Raw genomic sequence first — 18567 nt, forward strand, 5'->3', positions numbered from 1 at the left:
TTTCCCGATCATAATTGTAATATTTTATTAAATACAATTTTAAACAAATGAAAAATAAATTACTATTTAAAATGAAATAAACAATTTATAAAAAATAATTTATTTTTACAATAATAATTCTTTGGCTGAACACAATTTATAGCACAAATATTGTACATTTTCTAACTTAATTTTTAGTCAAAAACACTTATCAATATAATACCTACAACTATACAATTGCGACACCGCAAAACATTTAAGTTTGAATGTTGAAGAAGTTGTAATATGAAAAAACTAGACTAATTATATTTGTAACAGGAATATACATATTTGTTCATATATATCACTACAGAAAGGTAGAAACGTGACCAATTAAAAAAAAGTCTGACTAAATTATTTTCTTTCGGAAATAATCGATCATTGATCGTTAAAATTTCTGTCGTATTTTATTCATAGGCGCGAGACGTTATATATAAAGTGATTATTTAAAATGACACGTTAAAAGTTGAAATTATCCAAGGTGTTGTTGCCTTCGTAAGGCGCGCGGTGGCGCGCGCGCAGGCGGGGCGGCGGGCGGGGCCGCGCGCGCGGGGGCGGGGGCGCGCTCGCGGCCGCCGCGTACAGCTTGTCGAGGCAACAGCGCTCGTCGCCCTGCAGCAGCCCCGTCGTCGCCGGGCAGAACGGAGTCGTGAAGTCCTCCAGACAATAGGCTCCTGATGCGCTACAAATTAGAAAATTTATTGAATATATAAAAATAAAAATATTTTTTTTTCTAAGTTAAATAAATTATATTTAATAGTAGAAATGTCTATATATTTTTTGACAATAAAACATATTAGAAGGAGCTCGAGTCTTCTGTCACTATGATATGTAACAATAACTTGTTCTACAAAGTTTGAGTTCAACATCGTTCATTAACATCGAATGGGATGCGACCTTTTGGAAATAAGACGCGCGTTCTGCCTGGTGGCAGTAGTCGGCAAATTCTCGCCTATGACTTGCGAGAATGTATAGTATATCTTTGAAGATAACCATACATAAAAACCTACATAAACATGTACATATGTACTCACACATATATAACATGCTAAAATCTCGTGAAACTTTTCGCTTGACGGGAGTCGCACAATTATTATTCAGAAATTCTTTGTTAACGCTTCTTCGTTCGAAGAGTGTCATTTTCGATACACCATCTACGTTGACAAAGTTTCGTTCCACTATCATTGTGCGTGGACTGTAAAATAGCTTTTGCAAAAAGGACGGAAAAATTACCCGACTATCAAAGCAAGTATCTTTGGATTATTGACATAATTGTCAAAAATCTTAATTTTAACTAGAGATTTACTTTATGTTTATATAAATGTTGTCAAGTGGCTCGTTTATATATTTGCAGTTCCTGTTTCCTGATGTTCTAGGTTTAAATTCCTAGTTTGAATCATAAGAAATAAAACATTGTTTATTGGTACTTACGTCATTGGCGTCGGTTGCCCCAAAGGAACAGGCAAGGCCGCGGCCCGCGCTGGCGGCACGCGCACGGAGCAGCGCCTGCCGCACGGCGCCGCGGGGCGAGGCCGGAACAGGCTTTCTGCTTGGTAACAGATCGACCATACGTGACTGCATAGTGCTTCATCTGTGAAAATAGTTTCGACCTATAGTCATCTCAGTCTAAAAAAAGAGGATACAATTTAAAAAAAAAAAGATGATTTAGATTCCTAACACGAGTGAAGAGAGACGAAGGGTGTTAAGTATTTATCAATAGTCATACTCGGTGTATCTTCACAATATGGCTGGCTCCGTCCGCCATTAAGGCAGAAGTCGGCGTGTCCAAGACGGGCTCCTTCGCCGTATCGGCCCGCATTGGTGTGGAGGACGTGCACGGCGCGCGCGTCGCCCGGGTCCAGGCGCAGAGCGGGCGCGGACCTGATGAGAGGGCGGGCTGGGTCCAAGCCTACAGATAATTTTCACTTTAAATAGATATTATAATATACATATGCGAACTATAATAAATATCAACTATATAATTAAATACTCTTGTATGTCCATAAACACATGACGTATTAGTGTGGAAGTTTATCACACAGATAGACGGAAAACATCAAATAAATTAAAAAAGTAGGAATACAATTCGTACAATTAAGATATAATATAATTTTTCAGAGCCCGAATTTATCAACAGCAGTGACTACTTTTTTACTTTTTTATTAATTTTCGCCTTAGCTTTTACTTGAAAGAGCGTTTTGCAAGCTCGTCTGGGTAGGTACCATCACTCATCACATAAAATACCACCAAACAACTTATTACTAAGTATTGTTGTTGTGTTCCGGTTTGAAGGGTGAATGAGCCACTGTAACTGCAGGCACAAAGGACATAACATCTTAGTTCCCAAGGATGGTGATGGGTGGGGCATTGGTTATGTGAGGAATGATTAATATTTCTTACAGTATCAATTTATATGGGCAGTGGACTACCCAAAGGACATAAAAAGGTACAAAAAACCAAATATTTTACATTCTTTAAAAAACCTTATTTACATATGTAATACGTACCAATAATTCGATTAAGCCTAAAATTCAAATAATTGGCCATAATGCCGCACATGTGGGCGCCGAGCGAATGACCAACACACGTAAGTCGGTCTGGTCTTAGGCCAGCTCTCCTCAGCGATCCTAAAGCTTCCGCCACACATCGTGCTACTGGTCGAAGGTTATGAACTGCTGCCACATAACATGGCGGTTGGCTAAGCTGCCCCCAGTCTAGCATGAAAACATTGTAGCCGCCACGACGAAGGTATGCTGAAAAAGTGAAATTGAGTATATCATTTAATATAATATTCAATTTATCGGAAATATGGGCTATTGTTTAAATATTAGTGATTTTCGCAACCACTCCAAATTAAGGTCAATACCATCTCTGTTTTAAAAAAACATATTTTATATGATGGTTGTCTATATCTTACAACTTATTCACGTTTACTTAAAAAAAGTCGGATATAAAGTTCAGTTTTAAGGAAATGTCAAGTATCTAAGCCCTGTGTAAGGGGTATTGAACCGTGTTGGGAGAAAGTCGTGGGAAGTGCGAACTGCATTGCCGGTTCGAATGGCGCCGATCTGCTTCCATATGCGCGGGCGCAGGAATACTTTCACTTGCATAACAAAAATGTTGGCGAAGATAAAGCGATTAAGACTGGTATTCGTATTCAACCAGAGCTTTCATCAAATAAATATGGAATTAAAACTTTATATGTGCTTGAGTATATATGCCTTAGAAATGAAAGCTTTATTAACTAATTTCATAAAAGGTAAACAAAAAAATATCTTCGCAAATACTTATTTTTGGTTATTGTACTGGACTATATTTTCATATAAATATTCAAATCGCCGATTGTGACTGTATTAAATTGCGATAGACTGACCATCTCGAAGCACAACAATAGGTAGAGTGTCATCGCCGCCAGCGTAACCGTGCACCAGCAGGATCGTCTCGTGTGATGGTTCCCAACTACTTTGACGAAGCCAGTCTTCGCTAAATAGATCTACCTGAAATATAAATATAGATATTTAATGAAAAATAAGAAGTTTTAAATCGATTCAAACTGTAAATTAAAAGCACGAAAGCTATTTAGATTATAGTCATTAGGATATCGAAACTGGAACTCATAACCGTTACATATAATATTTTGTTAAAACTAGTTGATATTTCTGATACAAAAATACCTGCTTAGTAAATTGTTAATTATTTAATATATTAAAGATCAAAAAACTATAGCAAGCAGGTAGCTGTACTTCTTTTATTCAGCCATTTGTACAACTGATTCAAAATGATTTTTTGAAACCTTTATTAGAGCTTTTTTTATGAGCTTATAATCTGTACTAATATTATAAATGCGAACTTAATTTGTCCGTCTGTTACACTTTAACTGAATCGATTTTGATACGAAGCAAGCTTGAGCTCCAAGGATGGACCTAGGTTACTTTTTCATCCATATTCGTATACTTATATACAACCCATAAATTCCTAGCGGACGAAGTGGGTTCGGCTAGTATAAAATACGTTAGCATCGAAATTTGTCGATCTTACTTTTTTTACTAGTTGCTGTAAAAGGATGGGAATTAAACTTATATCATTCGAAAGGTATTGTGCCTTAGATGTGTATAAAAATGTTTTTCGCAGTTTATGCCAAAATATGATCGAATTTCGTCTACAAGCGATATTTGAAACCAACAACTATATATGATTTATATAATACCTGTTCGTTTTTGGATAAATAGAATGTGACTTTTCAAAACCGTAGAATATTATTTACATAAGTTTTAATGATATATTAATTATTCATATTCATGTTCATAAACAATATATGTAAGATTTTTTATTGTTAGGGTGTGTAGATTTGAATTTTTCGTGTTTGGACAGATAGGGCTGCGGGGCTTTTGTTTCATAATATGTAGTGCTGTATGGACTATTATGGGGAAGGAATCCTGAACCCCACAATTCAAATTGACAGTTTATCGCAATCGAATCGTAATCGTTGCCGTTCGGTCGAGTGTCTATTTTATAAACGCAATGCTCATGCGTTTCCAAGTTGGATCGAGATCTTATCGTAAACTATATAAATAAGTACAATTGGTCCTTAGTTACGATTAAGCTGAGGTTAATTTTTGTACGGATCATCGTCGTGGTCGTCCTAGCTGCTTGTTATCAAGCTGGGTACGGGCCTCGAGGTTTCCCCCCTTGCCTGGGCCTCTGCTCAACGGTAGCCTTCAGCTACCGTATCAGTAATTTTGACCCAGTGGTCCAGAGGTGATGTTGGTTTTGTATGGAAAAGATTACCGTTATGTTAGTAGAATTGGCTCTGGACCCTAGGGTCCATGTCTAGACATGGCGCCGCTGTCAACAAATTAGATACTATTCTTAATTTTTTGTACTTTTTCGGTATCATTTTTATTATGAATAATTTAATAGTAAGGAAATTCATTGAATTCATGTTTAAAAGCTTGTCATCTAGGTTACAGCGCAACACTATGTTAGTAGAACGTTCCGGTATTACAAAACAACGGTTTGACAATACTGGTCTTTGGAAATTCTCTGTGAACATATTTTCTTGACATTTGTATGTTTTGCAGGCATACATTCAAAGCCCTCTTGTATAGTGATATCTTGTATAGTTTTTAGTCTTGTTAAGTTTTAAAAATAAGCAAAGCACTTGTAAAAAATAATTTGTAATGACGTTATACTTTTCTCAAGGTTTTCTATAATATTTGAAACACGATTTAACTCGTTACCTACTATTTGGTTCCTACAAAATTGCGCTAAGGACTTTGCAGTCCTTTACGAAATATCCCATTTACTTTTTTATTGTAAAATAAAATGCACACAACAGTTACAATCAACACGAGCAAATAAGTAAGCAGATAAAGAAATTAATATGAATCATATATGAGTCCCTTTATAATAAACACGTTACACGAACGAACATGCTTTAAAATAAATTTAGGTTTCCTTAAAATATCTGTTGAATTTGAATTTGTCCTTTTAGTTTGATTTATATTTATTTTATTTATCTCTATAACTCTACATTATTAATATTTATTTCATATGACATTATTACTACTTATGAATCTTTAGAATTTCTGACGTTAAATATATCGACCCGATTAATCTAATTAATTTAATTTCATTAGTATTATATAATTCGACGACGTAAGGAAACAATATGTAAATTGCAAATTGGGTTTGGAAATAAAGGCTATTTTATTTTATTTTATTTATAACTTTACAAATTTAAAAGGTTACTACATTGTAACAATCTTGTAAGAGTAGGTACACAACTTTTTTTAAAGGGTACAATGATTATTTATACCTATATCTACATAGAGTGTCACATTACAAAAGAACTAAAACAAACGAGCCAACTTTATTGTATGTCGAGCTGCGCTTGACACTCGCCAAGTGGTCAACGGTTGGCCACTATTTTTTTCGTCTACGTTGATTTTATTGATAAGTCTATCTATACTTATCAATAAAATCAACGGTGTAATAGTAAATATTATGTATTTAAGATAGTTCTTCCCTTGTTTTTTTAAGTTTTATATCCTTTTTTTAGTAAATATTTTTGGACGACGATCAGCAATTAGTAAGTACCCAATCCTCAATGCACAGTAACAACGAGAAGCAAGATGGTGTATCCCTTAATTGTACATAATTCTAAAAATATAAACAAATACGTATAAATAATTATTTATTTTACAAACTTTTTAGTGTCTTACTACACTTCGATCCATACTTGAGGTCAAGTTAAGTGTATGGTTTCTCCCAAGGGCCAAGGTTTGATGCTCAAGTTACAGAGCATAGTACCGCAAGGATGTATTGTGTAACAATTACCGCATGTGAATTTGACATAGATTACGCGATTTAATTAATTATTATAAGTACTAAACTCAAGATTATTTACAATGTATATTTCGCGTGTACGATGCAATTTGTTATACAATATCCAAATATAATTAGCAGTATTATTTTCTCTAACTAACTAGTACAAAATTATTATAAATATATTTAGAGTTATATTTAAAGTGATAAGTGATCTTATTATTATTGACTTTTAATATGCAAAACAAAATATTTAAAGATGTAAGCTGGAAAAAATATCTCTAACTGCAAAAAGTTTTGCGATCATAAAAAAGTGCGAAAAGTCCGCGCATAGCTTATAGCTCTATCCAATAAAGAGTCAGGTATTTGTTTGCAGTGTTTACGAAGCTTTGGACTTTTAGAAGGTTAGGATTACCTAACCTTCTAAAAGCATTAGCTTTTGCATGAAAATCATTCGAATTATTTTCTGCTAATTTAAATCAGTATGTGATTCTTGATTGTTAATATAAAAATGCATTTAGGAACACTCTTGAACACAGTACAGCTACAGCTTATTTGAGTATTTGAAACAAAATTACATTTGATTAGGTTAACTGGCTCATGGTGGTTACTTAAAAAAAATGTCTAATTTATACAAAGAAGACACTTTCTAAACAGAAAAATCTATTTGGTATTCTTTAAACGCGTGTAACGGGCTAAGGCACGCGTAAGTGTATACAGCTATGAACTAGGTACAAGAGGTGTCCATCGAGTGATTATTTATTGATTTATTTCATGTAGAATTTATAAAAAATCCAAAACAAGTCAAATAGAAACGCTATGGATTGCTCTACAATAGAATGTTGATATATTTTTCATTAATAACACAAATATTTTTCCTATAAATATACACTATTCAGACATATAAAATTGCAACCTTTTTCTGACGGCTAAAGCAATCAAACGATTGTTGAATTTTTTTTTAACTACCTTAATTAATAATTTTTTTTTTTTCAAAATAAATAATTCGTTTCTTGGATACAATTACAAAAATACTTAATGATTGGAATCGATAGTTTGTTGTATTTTTATAATACATACCAATTTTTCAATGCAGTTTTCACTTAAATAAAATGTACGGTTATGTATACTAATGCTTAATTAAAAAATACAACAGATATTTTCATGTTTATTTTCGCAAATATATAAAAAATCTAATTCAACATTTCATTAATTGATAAGTATTTTTATGCTGCGATATTAAATTTACATACACTGATCACGATAACATAAATGTATTTAAGTACAAAAAATAAACATCATGGGAAAACTTGGAGTTAATGATTATAATGATTATTATTAATGCTGAACTACCTACTTGCCTACATATTCAATGCACAGTTATTAATTAGCAACATTGCATTTACACAGACAATCTCTCAACATCATTAAACCTACTGATAATTCGTCATGGTATAATCCGTCCTATCACAATCTTAATTAAATACAAACTAAATAGAACAAGTAATACATTTTATAAATAAAATATTAAAATATACTTGATATTTAAAAAAAACTTACTTTGATGGGACAATGATTGTTAAAAAGTTTGAATATTTTCACGAACTCGTATCAAAGTCGATTTAAAAGAAAGAAATGATGGAACAGTATTAATAGTTCTTAAATAATTTTAATTTGGCAAACTTTAATGATTTAACATTTATGATAGTTGTTTTGATTTGATAAACTCAGCACCATATTTCGCCGAGAGCTTTGTATCATTGGTTTTCAATTTTCTCTTAATTTCCAGCAGGACGACAGTATTGTGTCAACCTTATGCGCATACTAATTAAAACAGTTGGTCAACCGTTAATCATATAGGATCCTGCTGACGAATAGTTTTGATCTATTGAGGCAACAACGTGACATTCTCCTTTTTGCACTGAATTAGAATAATTGCATTTTTAAATGTAATTTGTAATTCCAATTAATGAAGCTTAAGTAGCAAAAGCATTTTAATGGTTAAAAAGATAATTAAATTTCCTATGTACGTACATTTCCCTGTTGAATTGAAATTCCAAATGTCTTGATCAAAAATGAATCAATATAGGCAATAGACATCTTCATCTTTCTTTTGCAACATAAGTTACTGCAAATCCAAAATGAATATTGAATTATAAAAAATACCTGTTTTTTATACGGTTCAGCCTCAGTGTATAAGTTTAGTGTCACGTTGGGATCAGGACACGGCTCGCGTTCACGCCTCCATACGCAGTCCTCAAGTGTGGCGTTGTTAAAGAGGTCACTGTTGAGGAATAGAGCCTCTTTTATGGGTTTTCGTTGTGCGCTAATATCTAAAAACAAATATGTTTTTGTAAACTTCAAGGTAAAAATAATTATTACTTATGTAAGTACCTAACTATCTTATGTTTATTGTTTATATATTATAGGTTTACATTAAAATTTGTTGAAATAAGTATTTAATCTATTCTACTGTTAAACTGAACATTGTTATATATTAAAATGTAAGCTTTGAGAAAGGAAATAATTAAAGTATTAAATAATTTATCTTTAATTTATCGATTAATGAATCTGTTAAAAATTAAAAAAAAAAAAGTACGTACCAGATACACAAATCGCAAGCACAAATAAAAGGAGCGTTCGAGTGAAGTGTACGCGTGCCATCCTTGTGGCTAACAATACCGAATAGAGGCGCAGGCGCAACCTAAGTAAGTACAGGTTGCGAACGTTAATGAGGCGCTCACAAGTACGTACCACCTTTTACAAGCAACAACTTATACGTATATGCAATGTGCGGTAGGTATATGAAATATCAGTGAAATGAACCGTGCTTGAACTTCAAAATGGTATAACAGAACCGATGCCGGGTGTGATTTTCTGAGAAGGTGTCAGATTTGTCTAAAATAACGTTTTTTTATATATTATGTAGCAGGAATACATGAAACGTAAATACAGCGTGCACAAAATAAATTAACATGTAACACAAGTCCATCAATACAATCACATTTACAGTATGTCAATTGCATTTATGAGATTTTACCAGCAGCCTGCCTGACGCAAGCTTTTAGAACCAGGAAAGTTTCTGGTGTATTGATTTCCTAGCAATGTACGGTTGGTTGGGGACTGAAGCGCATTATGTGGTCGAATGGAAGATGAGCTTAACATAAAATAGATAGTCGACTCTTACGATAGATAACAATAGGGATTATGTTGTTATGGGCTAGCGCTGTTTTACTTTACGGGTAGCTCTATTGTGTAGCTCTACTTAATGCTCTTAATATATAAATAATAATTAATTCCATCGTTTTAATTAATTTATATTAAAATTTTCGTTTATAACACACGTACATCCCTATATACATATTTAAAAAGATATAGGTAACTACTTAACTTTAAAGTTTATTATTCATACTGTACAAAAATGCTAATTATAAGTACCTGTTTTAGAGCGGGTAAAATTCTTCAGATATTAGGCTACTTAAAACTTAAAGATATTCAGCAATTCTATCAATCTTAAATAAACCTTATAAAATCAAACTTAGGCCTTACCTTAAGTATAGACTCGGTCCTTAATCATCGTAAGTGTATTGAGTACCCATGTCTAAAACTTGAAAAAAACATGCAGGTAAATGGTTTCGAGTATTTATGGCATAGATTGGCAGTTTTGTCCAATATCTTATATATATATATATTCAGAGATCAGACGAAATTGAGCGAAATTCACAAAAAAATTAAGCGATTCGTCATTGTCCAGCTAGTTCATAATTTAGCTGAGTTGGCTGCGCTTATTATAAATCTAGGCGTAGTTTAATTATTTAACTACCTAAATAAAAGGCTTTAAAAAAAATGTATTGTCCCCGTTCTTTGTCTCTGCGTAATATATGTGCACGGTATATTGCAAGGACGTGTCAAAGAACACAAAATAAATGAGTTTAATGTTTTTAATTCAATGTCACGATTACAAATGTTTATAACTTTTAATTTAAAATGATGATGGTATCATTCTGATTAGTTTTCAAAGTTATTGTAAAATTTGGGTTCGACTCTATGTTAATATTACAAATGCGAAAGTTACTCTATCTGTCCGTCTGTTGCTCTATCACGGCCAAACCACTGAACCGAAATAAATGATTTTGGTATGCAACAAGCTTGAACTCCAAGAAAGAACAAAGGCTCCTTTTTATACCTTACACCTGAAGACCCAGTCCTAAAACGCGAGCGAAGCCGCGTCTGAAAACTAGTAGTTCATATATTTCTTTGTTATTTATACCTATTACAGCTTTCAGTTAAGTAAGTTATAATTTTGATATATATAAAATTAGAAAGTAAATAAATTAGCCGGTAATTAAACGGTATTGATATAATGAATACGGCATAAATTTAATTAGTATGTTTTATTGACGTATTTACACATGATACGATATTTCACTAAGAAAGTTGCAGTGTATATGTTAAAAACTTATACCATAGCTTCAATAATTTTACTTAATTGACTATTTCTCCAATATTATTAGGAATGTTCAAATAGTATCAAATTATTTTTTGTAACTAGATCGCTTTCTTTATATGACTGTAGGTATTTATAATTATGCTTAAAGGCTGAAACTCTAGGTAAAGTATTAAATAAAATGATAATTATTATGCAATAAGATTTCAATAATTGAAACGAATATAACAAAAACGTATTATTACTCAAAGGCATTTCTATGTAATCTTAGCAAATGAATGGTTACACGCATTCACACAGACGTCGCATTGTACAGGTAAGAGAGAGCGTGGTAGAGCGAGACGTCGCGAGAGCTGCGCAGACGGAGCTGTCGCAGCCTACAGGTATAGTGAGTGAACGAAGCAGCCAGTCACAACTACGCGTCCCGCGTGTGTCCGCGTTTACTTGCCATACCGAGCACTGCACGTAACCTGTTTGTTTAAGCAATATAAAAACAACCTCAAAACCTACAATCGAATTCATGACATATCAATAAGTATTATATATTTCAATTAAATTGATAATGTTTCATGCGGTTTAGAATTTAACGACACGACCGAGTTAATAGTGTGAATGCCACGGTCCACAACCTACGCAGCCGGCGGCGTTCCCCTACTCCGTTCATTCAAGGACCAGCCGTTGAACTCATGTTGCCACAGTTGATGTATGAACGCAATCCTCGCGATTTGGAAATGAACCTAGAAAATTGCATGATGCGAAGCGTTGACTAAGCTGATGACTATTCGCAAATCGGTGCCAACGACAATGTCAATCAGACAAAATACGGGAGAATTCACTAAGCACAAACAACGACTAGGTAAACAGGGCCCGGAACCGGTCAACTTTCCACCGCGCTATCATCCGCCGCCACCTGCCGCAGCGAGTTCAAAACTAGCCACTATAGACGCTGGTGCGAAAGAGTTCAAACCTCCTAATTCCGTAAAACCTATTGATTCTAGTAAATTACAATATCCTTTAGGTATCCAAAATTCCATGCCAGTATTATACCCAAGCGGACCGTATCCACAAGTGAAGTATCTTCAAGGCTACCCTGTGGGGTATCCGGTTCCTCCGGCAGCACTTCGTGTTCTTAGGCCTGGTGGTGAGATTATCACGAAAGCAATTGTTCACGAGTCTGTGGAAGCAACAGCCCGTGCAAGAAGTGCTGACGACACCCAGCGGATCCAACGCAATTTAGAAGAAGAACAAATTCATAGGCGGTCTGCGGATATGCTGAAGTTCACAAAACGAATCGAATCGGATGGTACGAGGCAGTCGACAGATCAGAGACGGCAAATTCAAACACTTTTAGATGAAATAAAAGCATTGAAAGAGGCCAACCGCCGTCTAAGTGACGATAATCAAGAACTACGTGACTTATGTTGTTTTCTTGACGATGACCGACAGAAAGGTCGTAAGTTGGCACGAGAATGGCAGCGTTTCGGTAGGTACACGGCATCTGTGATGCGACAAGAAGTATCAGCATATCAAAATAAATTACGAGAGCTAGACGACAAGCAGCAAGAACTAATCAGAGATAATCTGGAATTAAAAGAATTATGTCTTTATTTAGACGAAGAAAGGGAGAGAAGTACATGTGTCAACTGTGGAAGAGCAGCTGGAAGAGAGAGGGATGACGGTGACGGTAGCAGTAGTGGTACAAATGCTGAAGAAATTCCTCGACCTCCCACGTCCACGGTATCGATTACACATCCACAATTAGCAGAACGTACAGTGCAGTATGTACGGGACTTAGAACAGAAAGTACGGCGCTTAGAAGCTGAAAAGGGGTTAGGGAGTGGACTTAATGAAAGACCAGAGGCTGTAGTTCGTGCACTGCAAGTGTTAGAAGTAAGAGAAAGGGTAGAGAGAGAGAAAAGAAGACCGGCCCCAGATTTGGATACAGGTGAACAAGCCCTTGTGCGAGAAATGTGTAACGTAGTGTGGGGTAAATTAGAAGAGGGGCCACCTCAAGCACCACCACGTTGATATAAACTGTTGCGTAAAAGAGTTTAAGTATTGAAGCAACCGTAGTAAACAAAATATAACTGCATAAGTATTATAAATACTGCGATGGAAGTGAAAATATAAAAATCGACGTTTGATTGGAATCTGACCCGATTGAGGTCATGGAGAACGATGTCAAGTCGCATGACCTACAGAGTGCCTTTAGTAGTGGCCTTGTTTATCAATCAGATGTAGCTGAACTTAATAGATAATGAGTAGATATAACGTAAAATACAAGTGTTCGTAAGCAACAACTAAACTATTTACAATATTGCCTTATGATTTTATAAAAATTACGAAATCCTAAAGTACAAAATTAGTAAATAAGCCTGTCGACATAGTTATAAATATTTTCTCTACACTAAAACAAAACCAGAAACACTCACTTTGAATTTATAACGTCTACAGTAAGTAGTATTGTTAGCGCTATGATAAGTATTAGTGTTAAATTTAAATATTTTTTTAATTGTTTTTCAAATACTAATATGAGTGTTAGTTTTAAATGAGGCTAAAATAATTTATTAATTTGTCTGTGATTAATTGGTCTTTTAAAGAGCTGAATGTTCATTTTGTTATAACCGAAAAATACGCAAAATTTGTAACATATCTTTAATAGTTTCACCGCATCTAGTCATAACTAACTATTAAATCAATTTCGTGTATATAATGATAAACATTAAGTCGCTGCACTCAATATTCAGCTCGAACCATTTGCCCAGCTTGCTCTAACGTGTTATTAATTGTTAATTTATTGACGATTTTGATAAATAAATTATTTCTGTTTTATATTTGCATTTTTTTTTATTATGTGTTTTATTTATTACCGTAAAAATATATGTATATACATAAACTGTAAACATTGTTAGAACATTAGAAATTAAACATATCTGTATTATCTTTTTATTCGAACGCATAGTAGGATGAAATTATATATGTGACTCTATGCATCAAACCATTATAATATTTTTAGTAGCTTAATAATTATGTCATATTAATGGCATATCTAGTATGTGATGACAATTTTTAATATAAAATATGGCTCATATAGCTTATGATTTCATTTCGTTTAATAATATCTATAAAATGCGAGTGTTCCTTTTTATTACACAAAGTTCAGCCCGTAATTTTCTATAAAATATTATACCAACTAGGTAATGTAATTATGCTAAAAAAAGCATTATTATTTTGGAAATTAATACGCCACCTTTTTAGTATGTCAAAAACCTTCACGCAAGAGTCGAAAGCAATAATAATAACCGTACAAAGTTACAATTCAATCGGATGAATCGGACAAACTCACAAAGAAACATTATTATACATATACCTAGATTGAATATTTTTTGTATATATGACATTATATTATATATAACATATTTTTTAATATGTTGATTGAATTACATGTATAATGGCTATGTTTACAGTGGACATATTAACAAAAGGAGGATTTATTTATAGTATAACCTACATACTATTAATTATTTCTATTCCTATACATATCTGTATTGAATATAAAATGAAGTTTTCAATCAAACACCAACAAGACATTACATTATATACAAATATTAAACATTTAAAAATTTGCGAAGACAATGGTTGAAGAGAAAGGAGAAGGCCCTGAAGATGTGGATACCATTGGAGTAAATTTTTTATTTAATTATTTATTTTATGTAAAATAAACGTATTTCGTATAAAATACTCGTGATTAAATGAATAAAAAAAAGTTGAAAAACGATACGTACCTACTAAATCTTCACTTTTAATTTACAACACTTTTACGCCTATACAAAATTTGAAGCAACCCGTAAGATATATGATTCTGTTTGAAGGTATACGTAGGTGGCCGCAACGTCGAAGGAGAACGGCATGGTGAAGGCTGGGCTGTACTTCCAAATGGAGACTTTTATCAGGGCTGCTATTATCAAGGAATGCGAAATGGAAAAGGTTTATACGTGTTTAAGAACGGAGCTCGATATGAAGGTCTATCTATATTTTTAAAATGAGTATTGTTAAAATGAGGTACGAATATATTACATTGTAATGGATGATGAACTTCAATATAAATTATAAAAGGAATTACAAAGTTAAAACGTAATATTGTCGAAGTACAAATAAACGAAAATAAATCCTTAATTGTTCCTTTTTTAAATTTGCAATTTGTTTTAGGTAGGTATTATTTATTTATGATTAAATACAAATTATGAGTAATTAAGTTTTAAAAACCATTAATAGGAGAATGGCGTCATGCTATGAAGTATGGAGTAGGTCAGATGACATATCCAGATGGATCTCGCTATGAAGGTGACTGGAGACATGATTTAAAGCACGGGTTCGGTGCTTATTATTATCCTAACGGTGACATTTACGAAGGAGCCTGGTTTAAAGGCAAACGTCATGGCCTGGGAACATATTTCTGTGCAGAAAATCAGGTAAAAAAGTAAACTGACCTAAATTATATCAAAGACTCAAGAAAACATAATAATATAATGAAATCATTTGATTAAACAAGAAATAATTTAGTGCTTTTTTAAAATAATTATAGATAAAGTTTATGGGGACGTGGGTAGATGGCGTTATTGAAGGTCCGGGGCAGATCATGTATCCCCGAGTCCGATTCCATGGTTCCTGGCACAAAGGAATGCCAAAAGGCCCAGGATGTTTTGTGTTTGATACAAATTGCATGCAGCATGGTTTCTACTTGCTAATAAAAGATCCTAATTCTGAAGAATTTGGAGAAGGTGAAGAAGAGAAGGAAGAAAAAGGAGCAAAAAGTGACAGATTAGAAGAGGGCGAGGAAGAAATCGAGATAGACGAGACATTAGGTAGTAATTATATATAAGAGAATATGAATATATTTTATATACATATTATGATCATAAAAAAGTGACTTTTACATTTAAACCTGTGGCAAATATACCTATTGTTAAAAAATATTTTAGGTAAAATTTCAGTATGGCGTGCTCGTAACGTAACAGCTTATATGGCAGAGTTCCTACCCCCTGAACCAGTTCCACTTCCTGTACACGACTCCATACCTTCTCTAGCTGGAGCAAGTATAGAGACAGATGTATTACGTTTTGAGCCACCCTCAATAATAGGAGAAGAGGGTGGTGACGACAATGACTCTTGGCTTCTTCATCGCCAACAGTTTTTGGAAGAAGCCGAACAAAAAGAATAATTGTACTATTTTATTAAACTGTAAACAAACTTTCTTTAAATCCCTTCATATTTTTAAATAAAACCAATAAAATAATTACCTTTTTGAATTTGCTCTAGATTAATCACATTGCATTAAACGAAAATGAATAAACAAAAAGTGTGCATGTTTATTTAACTTTCATACTGTAATATCAGGTAGCTCATTAGTGCACAAAAGAAAAAAAAAATTATAGTCAACAGATCAAAGAAGCTTATTTAAAAATATATATCTAATTTTCTAACATTAAACTTTATTTATTGTTTTCCATTTACTTTATTCAACTGGAAAAAATATTTTATAATGTAATTACTTCATTTTAAAATTGGTGTTTAATTTTCAGTATGTAAAATAATACCTTAAATGGTGAGTTGCTCATTAGCTTTTAAATTTTAATATCATTAAACATTGCATTATCAATTGTTTTTGGGATACTATGTGTATACTATACATACAATTGTACCAAAGATGTAGAGTAAATTGACCTTAGATTTACAAATTCAGTACATTTGCTTTGCTATATTATGAATTACAAATATTAATGTATCTTTATTTATGATAATAATACTTATCAAATCCATTACTAATACTTGGTGATACAGCTTTGTGCTAGCCCGTCTGGGAAGGGATCATCCCCTTATCATATATTCTACAGACAAACAGCAATACTTAAGTTGTGTTTCGGTTTAAAAGGTGAGTCAGTGTAAATAACTACAAGCACAAGGAACAAAACATGTTAGTTCCCGAGGTAAGAGGTGAATGAAGTAAATGTAAAGAATGTAATGTAAGGAATGTTTAATATATCTTACAGCTCTATCTATGAGCGGTAGTGACCACTTTCCAAGAAGTGACCTATTTGACTGTTGGCCAACCTATAAAACCAATCATATTATGTCAATTCTACGTCAAAGTTTACTCCTGTTATTGGAGTAGGCTATATAGAACACTACTCACAAAGTCACACCTCTCCATGCTAGAGTATTGGCATGAAAATGAAAAAAAAATAGTTTATTCTTTATCAAGTTGTACATAGCAAATAAAGGTTGGGACCCTCTAGTGAGTATAATATAATACTCATGACAGAAAAATTGGCATGTATTAGTACGAGTGACACTTGTGCTTAGAACATGTGCTTGAGATAATAAGTGTAAGAAAGATAGCAAAAAAATAATACAAATTAGATCATATTTATTAAAGAACTCAATAATTTATCATGAATGACATGATAAATAATAAGCTTCATAGTTATTTTGTCTTTGTTTTGTTTACTTTATAAATTAAAAAGTTATTAGTTTTCAATTAATTTAATCTATTAAAAATACATGTCGGGAATGATTGTTTTTGACCACAATTATGAAATAAATTTACAATTATCTTTTAAATTTAATAAATAAAAGAATGCATTGATAAATTCATAAACATGAAAAAAACAATCAACAGAGTGAACATATATTTGAAAGAAATATTCAGAGCTTCAATACATAAGTTTTGTCGACAATGTTCAGTGAGTCTTGTTTCTTTAAATATACAATTAAACACTGAAGGCTACTAATAATATATTGACAAAGTTTTGATTGATTTCAAGCAATTCTTAAGTCAATATACTTTAACAGTGGAATATTATAATATTAACCTAAGTTACTATGTCTAATCTTACGTTTGAGGATTTTGTGGAGCATTATTATTTGACCCCGAGTTATTGTTGTCAAATGTATTCTTATTTTTTAATAAATAAGCTGCCAAATAATTTATTGGGTCTGGTGGACGTTCTTTCGCAAGGGCTGATAGGCCTTGCAGTAATATAGGAACAACTGTTTGGTCGAGGTACTGGCGTGTAGGCAGTGCATTGAGATCAATTCGAGACTTTCGACTAGCATTTGTTTCGTTTTCCTTTTCCATTGATATTATTTTCTGAAAAATAGTCAACATTTATTTAATTTGCAGAGAAATATAATAAATACTTATTAGTAGTAGCTTTGTAATTGTTTTATAATACAAATAATATGCAGGACAACACTTAATAGCTAAGAAACATAATATATTGTCTTAAGTTGTATTAAATGAAAAACTAATTTAAATCTAAGATTAAATAAATATATGTTTAAATTATTTGATGATTGGTACTAACCTTAACTGACTCCGGTATTTTGGACGGCTGCTCTTCCTTACGGGATTGATTTCCTTGTAAAGAAGTTTCTGACATCGGTCGCAACTATTTATTAACATATAAAAACTCTATAATTCTAAAAATGTATTATTTCGGAAATAAAGATTTGGATACGCTTTTTTTAAAATTACATTCAGATTTCAGATTCTGAGTTCAGACTTCAAATCAGAAAGTCAAAACAAAATAGCTTTGCTTTTACAGACCACAGACAACATAAATTACAGAAAACTAATAATTTTATGAAATAAAATTAATCATATACCAACGAAAGATCGAAACGACGAACGAAATATATATATGAATAATGAAATAAATAATTTTTTTTCTCTGTTATTTAATAAAAATCACAACATATTTTAAGTTACGGAA

The 18567-nt window shown here is 32.8% G+C and overlaps 3 protein-coding genes and 1 long non-coding RNA gene across 4 annotated transcripts; 2 read left to right on the plus strand and 2 right to left on the minus strand.

Moving 5' to 3' along the window:
• Window positions 1-81: 81 nt before the first annotated feature.
• LOC113393033 (pancreatic triacylglycerol lipase-like) lies at window positions 82-9194 on the minus strand. The gene is made up of 7 exons (XM_026629734.2): window positions 8949-9194; window positions 8512-8678; window positions 3392-3515; window positions 2526-2771; window positions 1745-1927; window positions 1450-1609; window positions 82-700 (listed from the first exon to the last, which is right to left on the minus strand). The coding sequence occupies exons 1-7, from the start codon at window positions 9007-9009 to the stop codon at window positions 478-480; spliced, it is 1164 nt and encodes a 387-aa protein (XP_026485519.1). The 5' UTR covers window positions 9010-9194; the 3' UTR covers window positions 82-477.
• Window positions 9195-11137: 1943 nt separating this feature from the next.
• On the plus strand, window positions 11138-13624 carry LOC113393025 (coiled-coil domain-containing protein 85C-B). The gene has a single exon (XM_026629722.2). The coding sequence runs from the start codon at window positions 11567-11569 to the stop codon at window positions 12818-12820; it is 1254 nt and encodes a 417-aa protein (XP_026485507.2). The 5' UTR covers window positions 11138-11566; the 3' UTR covers window positions 12821-13624.
• A 701-nt stretch (window positions 13625-14325) lies between these two features.
• LOC113393045 (radial spoke head 1 homolog) lies at window positions 14326-16047 on the plus strand. The gene is made up of 5 exons (XM_026629742.2): window positions 14326-14475; window positions 14665-14815; window positions 15068-15264; window positions 15378-15657; window positions 15775-16047. Exons 1-5 carry the CDS (start codon window positions 14428-14430, stop codon window positions 16011-16013), a joined length of 915 nt encoding a protein of 304 aa, XP_026485527.2. The 5' UTR covers window positions 14326-14427; the 3' UTR covers window positions 16014-16047.
• Window positions 16048-17328: 1281 nt separating this feature from the next.
• On the minus strand, window positions 17329-18417 carry LOC113393054 (uncharacterized). The gene is made up of 2 exons (XR_010309244.1): window positions 18160-18417; window positions 17329-17942 (listed from the first exon to the last, which is right to left on the minus strand). It is a non-coding gene; the product is annotated as an uncharacterized LOC113393054 (long non-coding RNA).
• Window positions 18418-18567: the final 150 nt, after the last annotated feature.

The sequence above is a fragment of the Vanessa tameamea genome, chromosome 10 (genome assembly GCF_037043105.1).
Source record: "Vanessa tameamea isolate UH-Manoa-2023 chromosome 10, ilVanTame1 primary haplotype, whole genome shotgun sequence".
Lineage (NCBI taxonomy): Eukaryota > Metazoa > Arthropoda > Insecta > Lepidoptera > Nymphalidae > Vanessa > Vanessa tameamea.